Source organism: Pollachius pollachius, assembly GCF_949987615.1.
Source record: "Pollachius pollachius genome assembly, chromosome: 3".
Classification (NCBI taxonomy): Eukaryota; Metazoa; Chordata; class Actinopteri; order Gadiformes; family Gadidae; genus Pollachius; species Pollachius pollachius.
In genome coordinates, this window is record NC_136936.1 from 40197033 (window position 1) to 40210246 (window position 13214).

Consider the following 13214-nt stretch of genomic DNA (forward strand, 5'->3'; position numbering starts at 1 on the left):
GTCACTCCGCTGGGGGTCGCAGCGCTTGCAGAGCACGCTGTAGGTGACGTCGCGGCGGCCCCCCGGGTCGCTGGGCGGGGACCACTCCAGCATCAGGCAGGTGTCATTGAGGTTGTACATCAGGTTCCGGGGAGCGGACGGCGGGCCTGCCGAGAGAGGTATTCTTTCTTTATTTTTACGAGACGTGTGACATGTTAATGAAGAGGTATGAGAGATGCTGTGCTGAGTGACAGCCCGTCACGGCAGCTCTACTTTTGTTTAATTATGTGTTAGAATTTCCCGTCCAAAATTAGACATGAGACGAGACAAAAAAAAAAAACGCAGCCCTGCTGCTCGACAATATGATTTTATTAGCATGGCCCATTTTTTGGGCCACGCTAAAAATGGGACCCTCAATTCATGCTCTGCATGCTTTGTGTCTTTATGTGAATGTATAATGGTCGAAAATGTATCAATAATGTGCATGTGTATGTGTATGTATATGGGCCTCATTACTTAGGGACATTCCTTACATAATGCACTCCTCTCACCACTAGAAATTTCGCTGACCGTGGTATAGCAGAACAGAATATTGGTTTAATAATACTGTGAGGAAACAAATGGTCAGAGGAGAGCATTGAGTTGAGAATAGCTGGTAAAAATGTTTTCTGATGGCGCAACAAAGGAAATCATCTGGCACAAGAGAAAAAGTTTTGACAGCGCAGTGTTGACAAAGCAAGGTCATCCCTCGACTTTTGAGAGGGTCTATTCATACTTTCACTGTCCCTGCTGAATAAGAACAACATTTCCAACACATTGAACAGCAGAGTGGGGTGGATTTGACTCTCCCGTGCATCACATGACACTTAAAGTCACCTCAAACTAAAACTTAGACCTAAATCCTCTCATGCTCGTGCATTTAATGTAAGTATTGCGTGTATTCCCCCAGTAAGAATTATGCAACCCCATTGTTTCACTGAAGATGTCTGGTAAATGCGGGCCATGTGTCTACCCATGATCATATTCCATTAGACCAGAGACGTTTCATCCTATGAAATGCTTTTCATACCCCAGCCTTCGAATCGTATCACACTTCACTCTGATACCTTACATTGAGGACTTCATCCCTCTCAGTTATCCGTGTGCAATATGCTTGGATCATGCTGTAGCATCTGACATTTAAGTTCAAGGTGTTCCATATCAGCTGGGTGGGGGGGTTGGGAGGGGTGGAGGTACAGATGGTAGTGTGGCAGCGGGTCAAGTCATGTTTATTTACTTGATTCAAAGCTCATAACACCTATTTACATGAAGTTAAGTAGGCCTAACGGGTCACTGAATTTGTGCCCTGTAAAGTCAATGCGCCAGATACTGAAAGTGATTACGAATGCAACGTAACTTTCATAACTCTTTAGATATGTCCGCTCATGGCTAGAGTTAACTTCCTGCCTAGCTAGTTGGTATGTCTTGTTCCATAAATGTTTATCCTGCTGTTAACTGCACCACAACTAAACCTTACCGTCTTTTACAAATGCCTAAACATTTCCGTCTCTAACATAATACCGGAACATTGCTAAGCTTTCACCCAAAGTTAACTGTCTGTCCTCATACAGCTGAACCTAACACAAAGTAATGGTCTCCTGTCTCAGCCACAAGGAGACCACATCCCATTACACATTCCTAATTGATCATTCTCACTCACAGTCATCCCCAGCCCCTTCCTGTTCAGGCTGAGTAGTTTCGTCATTCCTATTCATTCATATTTCAGAAGTATTGCACGACAAATGGTGTGTCGACTACATACGACAAAACCAATGTCTTGTGTTTTAGTGTTTTATTATAGATGGAAGTATGTGTGAGATAGGGAGGGAGAGAGAGAGAGACGGAGAGAGAGAGAGAGAGAGAGAGAGAGAGAGAGAGACGGAGAGAAACAGAGAGAGAGATGGAGAGAGAGAGAGAGAGAGAGAGAGAGAGAGAGAGCGCCCCCCGGCTGTGTTTGGCACACGTGTGTTTGCGGCGTGTCAGAGAGAGTGTAGTGTTGTGGAAGGCAAGCAGCTGTCAGCAGGGTGGAGTTAAGAGGCCGTTGGGACTCAGCCGCTCCGTTGTTGCCAAGCTCACCGTCTGGACAATAGAATCTCTCTCTCGCCCCCCTCCCCTTATCAGGGAACACATCCCCTATGTGTCTCCCTCCCTTTCAACATCTCCTCGGAACAGACAGCCCCTCCTCTGAGCCCGTTAGCATCTGCCTATTTTCTCTCCCTCTCTCTCTTTTCACCCTCCTGTCATCCTTATCTCTCTTTCTCTTTTCTTCCATTCTTCAATGGAGAGATTCCCTAACCGCCTAAACCCTTTTTTTGTCCCCGCGGACATCGGTACAATCGCTCTCCCTCCCTTCCCTCCCCACGTCTTTGTCCGTCTCTGTCCGTGCCATCGATTCCACTTTTTATGTGGGGCCATTTCTGCAGCACTGCATGACATTTCATCTGCTGCCCTGCCTTTCTCTGGCAAACTATCAGTCTTATCATTGGGAACTCTCCTACATTCAAATATATAAATATATATTCATATATATATATATATATATAAATATATATATATAAATATATATATATATGTCCTCACACTAACTCTGCAGCATTAGGAGATGCCAGTATTCTCTTCCTATGCAGTGGCTAAAACACACACACACACACACACACACACACACACACACAGACACAGACACAGACACACACACACACACACACACACACACACACACACGCGCATACTAGCCCACTCCTGGGATGAACACACAACTTTTTTTTTGGGGCTGTGGGATAGATAACTGAAGCAGTGAAATGTCATAATGATAATTTAAACAAATGTGTCCTCCCAGTTAACAAATAAACACACATTCACCATTCGGAGGCACTTCCTGAAAACACCACAGGAATCCCAAAGAGGGGACCAAAGTGTCCTACCAATTCCCATTTCTCTTTCTTATAACGAAATGTGTCGTTAGATATATTGTCTAATTTAATAAATGTATTTATTAGAGAATCAGGTATTATCACAAAACTACCCATGCTTGTTTATTACATAGTGGGGAATAAAAACTGGCAAGTGGTTTACAACCAGATTCAGTAAATATTTTATAATGCTTTTCAACAGACACCAGATGGCAATAACATTCTAATCAAACATAGCAAATACAGACTTCAGTGACCTCTGTCTTAAAGACTTGGTGGGGTTTGAAATATTGTACAGGGCTTGGTTAAACAGCCTTTTTAGTCAGTAATATGATGTGAATTTGGACTGGGTCCTTATTGGGCCAGTTGCCTTTTGTTGATGGAAAGCATTATAGGCAGTTTTGTAATAGACAATGTCTTTGGAAAGATAAAAGCAGATTTCTGATAAAGTGGGTATACGCATGGGACTTCTGGAGCTCTGATAAGATCACATGTTTCAATTACTGTATGAGCGACACACACTCATACCATCAGACAATCAAGTGGTTGTTTTGGTCGGGTATAATCTCGACAAGGCAACCTGAATAGAGAGTAAAAAAAAATGTAGCAGGATTTGCAAAAGAGCCAGCTGACCTCATTTAAAACAGCTGTGTATATACCTGCTACCTGGACGAACAACTCGGTTCTCAACTAGCTAAGGGTGGCTTAAACCTTAGATCGTCCAAGAAATCCAGAAAAAGCAAATGGAATGACGGCGCTCTTCGGGGGACTCACGTGTGCATGCCATGGTGGGAGGGTCCTTCTCCGACCGGAAGAAGCCCTTCTCACAGTAGCAGATGGCTGTCCCCTGGCCGTAGCTGAAGCTGTGCAGAGGACACTTGGAGCACTTCAGGTTCCCGGCAAAAGCCTTGTAGAACCCCGACTGGCACGCTGGATGTGGAGAGAAACAGACAGAACGGCAGGGGGATATTGTTTAATGGGAACAGAAGGAGAAGGGAACATTGAATTGGGACCGGCCCGTATGAGCAAGGCAATCTCCATTCACACACCTGCACAATAGCCAATTCATGTAAAAACCTTTGTACATATATTGGTCACTCATTTATGTATGGCATCAACAGTGAGTATGCATAAATGTACCACAGACGCACGCGTGCTAACACTCACACAAAGACACACAGACAAAGGAATGTGCACACACACAGACACACACACACGCACACACACGCGAGCACACATACACACACACACACACACACACACATACACACACACGCACGGACGCACACACGCACACACATTCACAGTCAAATGCGCCTGCTTGTACACAGAGGCTCAAAGAAAATTAACAGAGGGAGGCAGAGACAGTTAAAAGAGACGAGTCTAGTGAGAATTCAACTTTCCTAGCAGTTGTCGAAGAGAACATGGATTTAACAAGGTGACAGAAACTAAGCCACTTAGAAAGGCTTCACCTTGAGGCACCCAGTCCCTTTGTGTCTTCTGTTGCCTTGAGTGATAAATGGTATGGTGCCCATGAGAAGAATAGGCTGGGGGGCAGTGCGTGTGTGTGTGTGTGTGTGTGTGTGTGTGTGTGTGTGTTTGATGTGAGGGAGTTGGGGGATTGCTGCTCTGATCAAATGGGGACAATTAGGAAAGGGGGGAAAAGGTTACTGCATGCATGCTGCTACTGTACGTGCCTGCCACAAACACACACACACACACACACACACAGCCACCCACCAGCACACTTTTACACAGCGACAGACACACATACGCAACAACAGACACACACTGACACACACATACACATACACACACAGCGACACACACACACACACACACACAGCGCAACACATACACACACAGAGCAACACACACACACACACACACACACACACACAGTGCAACACACACACCCACAAGCGCACACGGGGTGATGAAGAATGCCCGTCCGTCTCCAGCGGTGCACCAAGGCTTCCTCTGTCATTAACCTCTTCCTCACGCGTGTCCTTCAGTCAACAAAGCCTCACTCGGCTCCCCTGCCCCCTCCCCCCCTGCCCCCTACCCCCCTGCCCTCCTGACGAGCGCCTGCTGTAGACCATCAACCTCATGATGCCTCTGTGTCTCTGACCTCCGCCGCTAAAAAGCCGACATTTATTTCCTGACCTCGGACAGAACGCCGTGCAAGCCCGGGCCGCCGTGGCCGGCGTCCAAAGCCAAACCCCCCCCACCCCCGACACAAGCTCTAAGTTCGAGGGGGGATATTGTGTACCACTTGTGACCAGCAGCGTGCTGATGTTTTCCTGTAAAATACACACTTTTTGTTGTTGCCGAGAATGAAAGCTGTCACTCGAGGGACAATCCTCGGAAACTGCTTTTTTTATGGACTTGAAATTAGATAGGCTTACATCCGCTGCAAGAAAGAGGATAAATACGGTGAAATATGCTGAGTTGCAATAGCGGCATTACCATTCAGTGTATTCATATTAATCCCTAGAGTAGATTTAGCTTTTAAGACTATAAGGGGTTCAGAGGAGTTCTGTAAGCCTAGCATATCAGCCGAATCATTTGATCAAGAGAGACATTAGCCTTCATCCTACGCTGGTGCGCTTGTCCGTTTCACAATGGAACCAGGGATTGAAACAGGAATTATCATGTTTCACATGTGATTGGAAACACAACAAAGCACTCATTTCATCTTCTTTGTTTGGCTGAAACAGAAAGCAGTGGGTGAATCAGCCATCAGTCTGAGTTCCATCAACATCTCTGCGTTACAATTGTTGAGCCCACTTCACACTTTATTACTCTGGAGCACATTTTTAGTTGCAGAATTTTTTAATGCTTCAAATTGATTGTTTCGAAATGCCTGCATTAAAAATATATATTTCTGCAAAATGTGTGGATTTCTACCCTTGGTATGGTTTTATGTGTTATAAGTTTGTGACAATGACAAATGCAGAAGAAAAAAGAAAAACACTTTTCACAGTCTACCATTCCCATGGTATGTGAAGAACAGTGTTGATTAGTGCAACTTTAGAAATACATTTATACCATAACACATATGTTCACACACTCACTCATGCATGCACACACACTTACCCACACGCACTGACCCACACTCAATTAAATATAATGTGAGTCTAGAGAGAGTAGCAGTTGTCAAAGAGAACTTGGATTTACAAGGTAACAGAACCTAAGCTAAACTTCAAAGATCTTTACCTGGAAGCACCCAATTTGGTATTGGGGAGCTGAACAACTTTAAGTAGAGGTTGTACAAGATGCAATTCTTGTTTATTAAGTTAATGAATCCTAGTGTGTGCGCATGTGTGTGTTTTTGTATGTGGAACTGTGTAAAACACTAACTTGTTTTGCTTCATATTTAGCAAGCACAACTGGAAGGAAAGGACATTCCCACATGCATCTGTCTATGTGTTCCTAGAGATATCGCTCTCTCTTCCTCTCATTGTTCAGTGAAACGGCTCAATTCATCAAATCAACAAGATGTCAAACAGATCACTCAAATAATCATAGCTATGTCTATGGCACCAAAATGTGCATCATCTTCCCAAATTGCCCGGTTCTCCTTCTCGTGTTTGGCAGAGTGTAGGTATGTTCAGAAGCATGATGAAGGTGAAGTCCTCTTCCTCGTGTTGTTGAGGTGGTCGGCAGCAGCGGAGAAAAACAATCCCAAGAGGAGCACAATTCTGCAGCATTTACTTACAGGACCACATCAACAAATGTTGCAGAATAGTTCAGCTCTTGAAATTAAAGAGGTAGCGTGAAGCAGATGCGCGGGATGAGGGAGCCCGGCCATAGAATCTGGCCGAGCTGCGAGCTGGACAGAGGGACGGCAGATGCATGCTGCCTACCAATCACATGTGCACAAACACACACACAAGCACGCGCACATACACACACTCAACCTAAGTAGCAATTCACAAGAAGCTCACTGCGGTGTAAAAAATGATCACAAAACCACTTTGATATGTAGATTTTGTGTCAACCGCTAATTAACTATTTCCTGCCGTAATAATAGAAAGAAAACCATAGAATAGAACACACATGCATGCATGCGTGCAGCATTTCACGTAGAAGTAGTTCAAGTACATCACACTCTCAAATCCCCGGACCTTTAACCATCACTTCTGCAATTAGCAATGGTGTCGGTCTCCAATTGAAGAGCCCTCCTCACTGCATCTCTCTCCTTCTCTCTTGCTCCGTCACTCTCAATATTTCTCCTCTCCAACACACTCTTCTCATCTCTTCATTAGTCGATATTTGTGTTTGATTTACACTCTAGGATTAGTGTCAGAGATTGGTGTTGCCAGCCTAATGATGTCAGGGAGAGGTGGTGGAGAGAAATTAGCCTGTTTCTTGACAAGTGTGACATCCTCTGCGACAACTTTCCTTAACTTTCACTCTTCTCGTTTCGTATTTTTTCATTGAAACACCTATCTTCGTTTCCAGAGGCTTTAGGTCGGATCCTGTTACTCACTGGGAGGTTTTCTGAACTCCATGGCTTACCTGTAACTGATTGGTCAGCCTTCAGCCAATCAAAGTGGTCGTGAGGGCTTAATCTGATGTCAGTGCAACAATCAGACCAAAATTATATTCAACCTTTTAGTGGAAATATGTGGCTGCAAAAATGTAATGCTTTTGGAAACAATTTAATACATACTATTAATATAACATAGCTTGTCACCTTTCTATCTAGTGCAACAGTGGAAACAGATGTGTGAACAGCAATTCCATAGCACAATATATCAATCAGTCAAGCTGTAAAGGGTAAGTTATTATTATTAGCCCCCTGAAGAAGAACAATTCACATTGATTGGAACTGAGTAACAAACTGAGCAACAAAGAAATACAAAAGTTTAAAAAATATGAATAATTGCCCATAGCATAAAGACAAAATAAAGGCATTTAGGATATACAACGTAAATGCAGAGGAGATGTCGTAAAACACAGACACTGTTGGGTGTAGCCTATTCATTGGCAGCTAACTATCTATAGATCAGTGACATTATCAGATCAGGAGATCCACCCCACCCCTTTTTATGGTCCCTTCAGAGGTCAGCCTTTAGGAATTGTTAAGAGACATATTTTATGTGGCCCAGGTGAAACAACCGTAGTAAACCTCTCAAATACTACTACATATACTGCTACAAGCCTATCCAGAAATCAAGAGGGGACAAAATATAAAGGGAAAAGAGAGGGGAGGGCATAATTTGCTCACTAAATTGTGACTTCTACAATGCAGTGCCACATGGGGTACTGGGGATCTCCCATAAACATTTGCTTTAATGGTTGAACACGACCCGCCAAGACTATTCACTGGCTTCATTTTCTACAAGTCTGCATTCATTATTGAGCTTTTAAGATATTAGCCACTGATCCAGAGTATCAAGCAGCACTAGACTTTACAACGTAATGAGGGGCCATTTTGACTGGTGATATATTATATTCCTCAGGAATTAATGATTGTCACAGTAGAGAAATGTATATATTTTATTATTTATAATTACTTATTTTCCTGCTTTATTTGTTTTCTACTTCTACCTTTCAAGTTAAAGGGTGAACAGAACAGAACTTCTAGTTAAAGGCAGAATTCTGCTGTGAAAGTCACTGTGCTTTCATGCTTTTGTAGCATCTAGCAACTCACTCTGAAACACGTAAAATTAAGTATAACCAATCGAGTACTTGCTAAAAATACTGAGTTGCAAAATTTACTAAAATTCAAAGCAAAATGAATGTAAAGAAATGTATAGCATACTGTGCATCATCAAGTGGAAGCTGTTTTCAACTAAGAACTTGGGAGGTATTTCACGCTTCAAACTTTTCTTTCTCCTTCCGTTCTGCACTGAAGGTAAGTTATTGGTACGTCTCTTACAGACATATGGCCATTAGCAGGGATAAAGTGCCCTTGTTTACTGACATGAATATGGGAGGCATGGCTGAGTGAAAGTAAAAAGAAGTAAAGAAAGTATGTGTGCACATTTGAGTGTGTGTTTGTGATTGTGGGTGAGTGTGTTTGTGCGTGCGTGGGTGCGTGCGTGCGTGCGTGTGTGTGTGTGTGTGTGCGTGCGTATGCGCAGGTTCAAACACTTTCAAAGGTTGTTTAAGTATCTTCTGGTGCCTTCATAAGCAAAACCCCCAATCACAGACCGTCTCCCAACTATAAAATTACCAATATTTTGGACGTTGAATGCGCCTCTCCATTACAACCTGAAGGTATAACGCCTAGTCTGACGATAAGAGCAATGTGAGATGAGAGATGCCAACTAGGGAGTGGTGTAAGCGGACACATCTCGAAGCAGATGGCAGGGTGGCTGAATGTACGACAGTTTTGCAGGTGTGTGTCTGTGTGTGCATTTGTGTGGTTGTGTGTTCTACACCAGACTCGACAGGGCTGTCCTTCAGACTGCTAACATAGTGTTTCATGTCAGCTTACGGGAGGAAGCTAAAAACAGCATGCTGCGGCTGCTTGATTAGCTCAACAAATCTGCTCTGGAATTTCAACCTTAATTGTGGCATAGTGGGACGCCCAAGAAAGACGCGCTTAAAAAATGACTTCTAAAGTTTACAGTTCTTCCACATAAATCCAATATGACCACAGAAGGAAGGGAAAACCAAAAGCAAATTCCAAGAAGTAGGGACGTATTGGGCTTTCCAAAGGCATAATCATAGTAACAGGGATTTCTGAAATAAATTAAATGATGAATGAAAAACAAAGGCAAAAAGCGCAGATGACAAGTGTTTCAAATAACTTTTAAAAAAGTGGAAAGATAAGCACCACTTACCACCACAATCTTATGACTCACGATCTTCTAACTAAAGGTGGTAACACAATCTCAGAGAAACAGAGATTGTGATTATGAATCATGAGACTGTGGTGGTTAGTGGTGCTTATCTTACCACTTTATTAAGATTAGCACTTAAACACAAATTGGAAATCCGTACCTCTGTCTAGTATGGATGTTGATAGATGCTTACATTTTGTTTGTTTTCCAAATACGGTTCATAGAGGAAAGGGAAAAGAGGTTTCTAAGGTCTAAAGCTTCCCCCCCCCCCCAAGTAATTTATACGGTACATGTATTTACCAAACAACCTCCCACCCATCCACCCATCCATCGTGCAGGTCCGGGTCGGCAGGACTGACTTTGTCCAAATGCTTTTGAATCTGAAGGAGCAGCCATCAGAGACTCTGACAGCTAATGATAGCCAACGCTTGCACAATTGATAGGACCTCTCCGTCTTCCAAACACAGTTTGGCAGAGCAGGCAGAGTCAACTCTTTTATTACAGCCCGCTGTAATGTATTGCATTATGGGTAAAATGTGATAGTAGTGGTGGTAGTAGTTTGATAGTAAATCGGTAGTAAATATAATAGGTCATGATATTCTCAGACGGTCTATCTATTCTCCACTTGTAAAGCCGGAATAATACTGTAATGTACCACAGATGACATGAATGGTGGAGTATGACTAGCCCTCTTACATTAGACATGTAGAGTCACAGTGCAAAAAAATCTTACAATCTTAAAAAATACACCACAAACACACATACACACACACACACATACACGCAAACACACACAAGAACACGCACAAACACAGCCACACACACACACACACATACATAAACACACACACACACACACACACACACACACACACACAAACACGCACACGCACACAGATGAGTGAAGGTATAATATATTTCACTCAGCCAGTGTAGTAGTGTTCAATGTCCAACATTAGCTGCAATAATACCACTTCCTGATGCAGTGACACACACCAATCCCATTTCCAGCAGGATTTCTTTCTGCAATGCTCTGAAAGCTAATGTGAGGAACAAGAAAGCCAGGGCACATGAAAAACAATTGCCTTTAATATCAGTTACAGGTTGGGAGAGAAGCAAACGTAAGACAATCCATGCAATCCTAGAAAACAATACATTTTGTTCAATATATTGTAATCATGCATTGTGATCATGGATGTATAAGAACAACTAAATAATTAGGACAAAAAAACGAAGAGGTTTAAATATGAATAATTGTATCCGCAGGTGGGCATCTGTATAATCGGACACACAGACCCCATCTGGACGGATGAAGGGACGTTGACATTTGGTACTGTTTGTATTTTGGGCAAATTGATCTAGACTTGAAAGGGTGCAGGATGACACAGGTGTAGAATCAGAAACTCATAAAATCACAGCCGTTCTCTAACATCTCCCGAGCTTCTCTGGGGGGACAGCGCTTGGGTCACGGTGAGGCACTAGGAATCCAAATATTGCTCTCAAAAATTGCATAATCAACTTGGAGCTATTGTATTATCTCCAGAGTGGGGGTGTTCTTTGTTCCGGTGCGACTAGTGTTAACGGAACACAGTGGGTTAGCTAATGTGCTCGCCCCGATCAATACATCATACTTGAATACATCAGCTCCCTGTGAGGGGGAAAATGAAACCAGCGCTCTCCCTATGTGCTCGTGGGAGAGAGAGTGTGCGTGTGCACACCTGTGCACTCAAGCGTGTCCGTGTACGTGTTTAGTTTTGTGTGTACCCCATCGATCCGTTGTTAATTCCAGCAATGTAAGTACAGTATGCAAGGGTTCACCTTATGCATATCATTTGAAATCGATTACGGTCTCTGTATTACTATGGTTATCCTTGTGTTTATGTGTTTTGCTGCCGGCCTTCCTACGCGCCTGCTAGCGACGGATCTATTCCATGCCAGCCTCCTTTGCAGCTCGCTAATCATGTCGACTGCCAGCTCCCAAATTAAGGCTGTCACCACCGCAGCTGGACAATCGCGCCTGGTGCAATTTATCTCCCGATACGTTAAGTGGATCCACGGTGAAAGGCCTGCCGATCATAGTTTGTCATGTGAAACCTGTCAGGTGGCAAAGTGGTGGCTGTGTGGGTGGACAAGGGGTTGACTGGTAGTGTGGGGGGGGGGGGGGGGGGGGTGTGTCTTCAAACACAGGCTTGTCGAACACAGGCTTGGGAAAATGCAGGCGCTATAATGGTGGTCACACAATGGTGTCGCGGCTAGGAGTTAGTTACGCACTTATTTGCCACTCAAATGGTTCCGAAATATACCACGGCGATATTGGCTGTGTTTACACAACAGAAGGATCTGCAGATACTACAGCCATTCGGGATGAAGCAAAACACATCTGTTTACACCAACGGCAGAACGCACTCCCAGCCCACCCTTCAACTTTTGTCTGAAAGAGACCAATGGTAAGGAGGGATACCAGTAAAATGAGAAACACTCATTGCAGACCTTATTGCCTGAATCTTGTGAAAAAGGTCCTTCCCTCTGACATCAAATCACACTGACAAAGCGATCCAACAATGCTCCTGGATTGTGTTTATGTATGTATGTATGTATGTATGTATGTACGTGTGTGTGTGTGTGTGTCTGTCAGTGTGTATGTGTGTCTGTGTGTGCATGTGCGATTGTGTGTGTCTGCATATGTGTGCGCTTCTGTGTCCGTGTGTGGCTGTATATCTGTGTGCTTCTGTGTACATGTGTGTCTGTATATGTGTGTACCTGTATATGTGTGTGCAGCTGTGTCCGTGTGTGTGCCTGTATGCATTGTTTGTGTGTGGTGCATGCATTTGAATGTCCATGTGTATGCATGTGTATGTGTCTGTCTTTAGGGTAGCAGGCATCCTGAATGACCAGACATCTGTGTGATTGCGAGGAGACAGCGGATTGGGTTTTCAGAACGTTTGAGCTTCCTGCCGCTATGCTGGAGATGAGGAACAAATGGCCCTTGATTGCATATGATCCCCACAACTACAAGGTGTGCTGGGGTGGAATGTGAAAGCAGAACTGTAAAATGTCTGCAACGAAATGAAAGCTATGTGTTGAGGAAATTGCCGCCAGGTTCAGTTTTGCCAGCACAAGTGAAAAAAAAAGTCGCCAAAAAGTCTAACTTTAAATTTTACTTTATATTAACACATACTAATGTCCGTCTGTAAATTAATTAACCTATTTTATTCTATATTTAATATTCATGTTGCATTATATTTCCTAGGTTTTACAAAACAACAAGTACAACACGATCTACATTTAGCGCCAAGTGTTAACCAGAGCATTTCCCTCTAAATGGTGTTAATGACTGAATATCATGTGGTAGATATATGCCGTAATTTTCACGACATGTGTTTGACTCATTTACAAACCTTATTAAAAAGTACAAAATTTCTACAATTCGGCTCTTGTATTTCACATCCAGGTCCTTCTGTAAGAACATTCTGTGCAATAGTAAACT

The 13214-nt window shown here is 43.3% G+C and overlaps 1 protein-coding gene across 1 annotated transcript in view; it reads right to left on the reverse strand.

Moving 5' to 3' along the window:
- LOC307072303 (ephrin type-A receptor 6-like) overlaps positions 1–13214 on the reverse strand; it is a gene marked incomplete at both ends in the record, with an annotated part of 68325 nt that overhangs the window by 26872 nt on the left and 28239 nt on the right. Inside the window, 2 exons of the mRNA XM_079731545.1 lie at positions 1–146; positions 3702–3857. The exon at positions 1–146 is cut by the window's left edge and continues 193 nt beyond it. Of these exons, the coding sequence (XP_079587671.1) occupies positions 1–146; positions 3702–3857 (302 nt within the window). The remainder of the gene's footprint in view (positions 147–3701; positions 3858–13214) is intronic.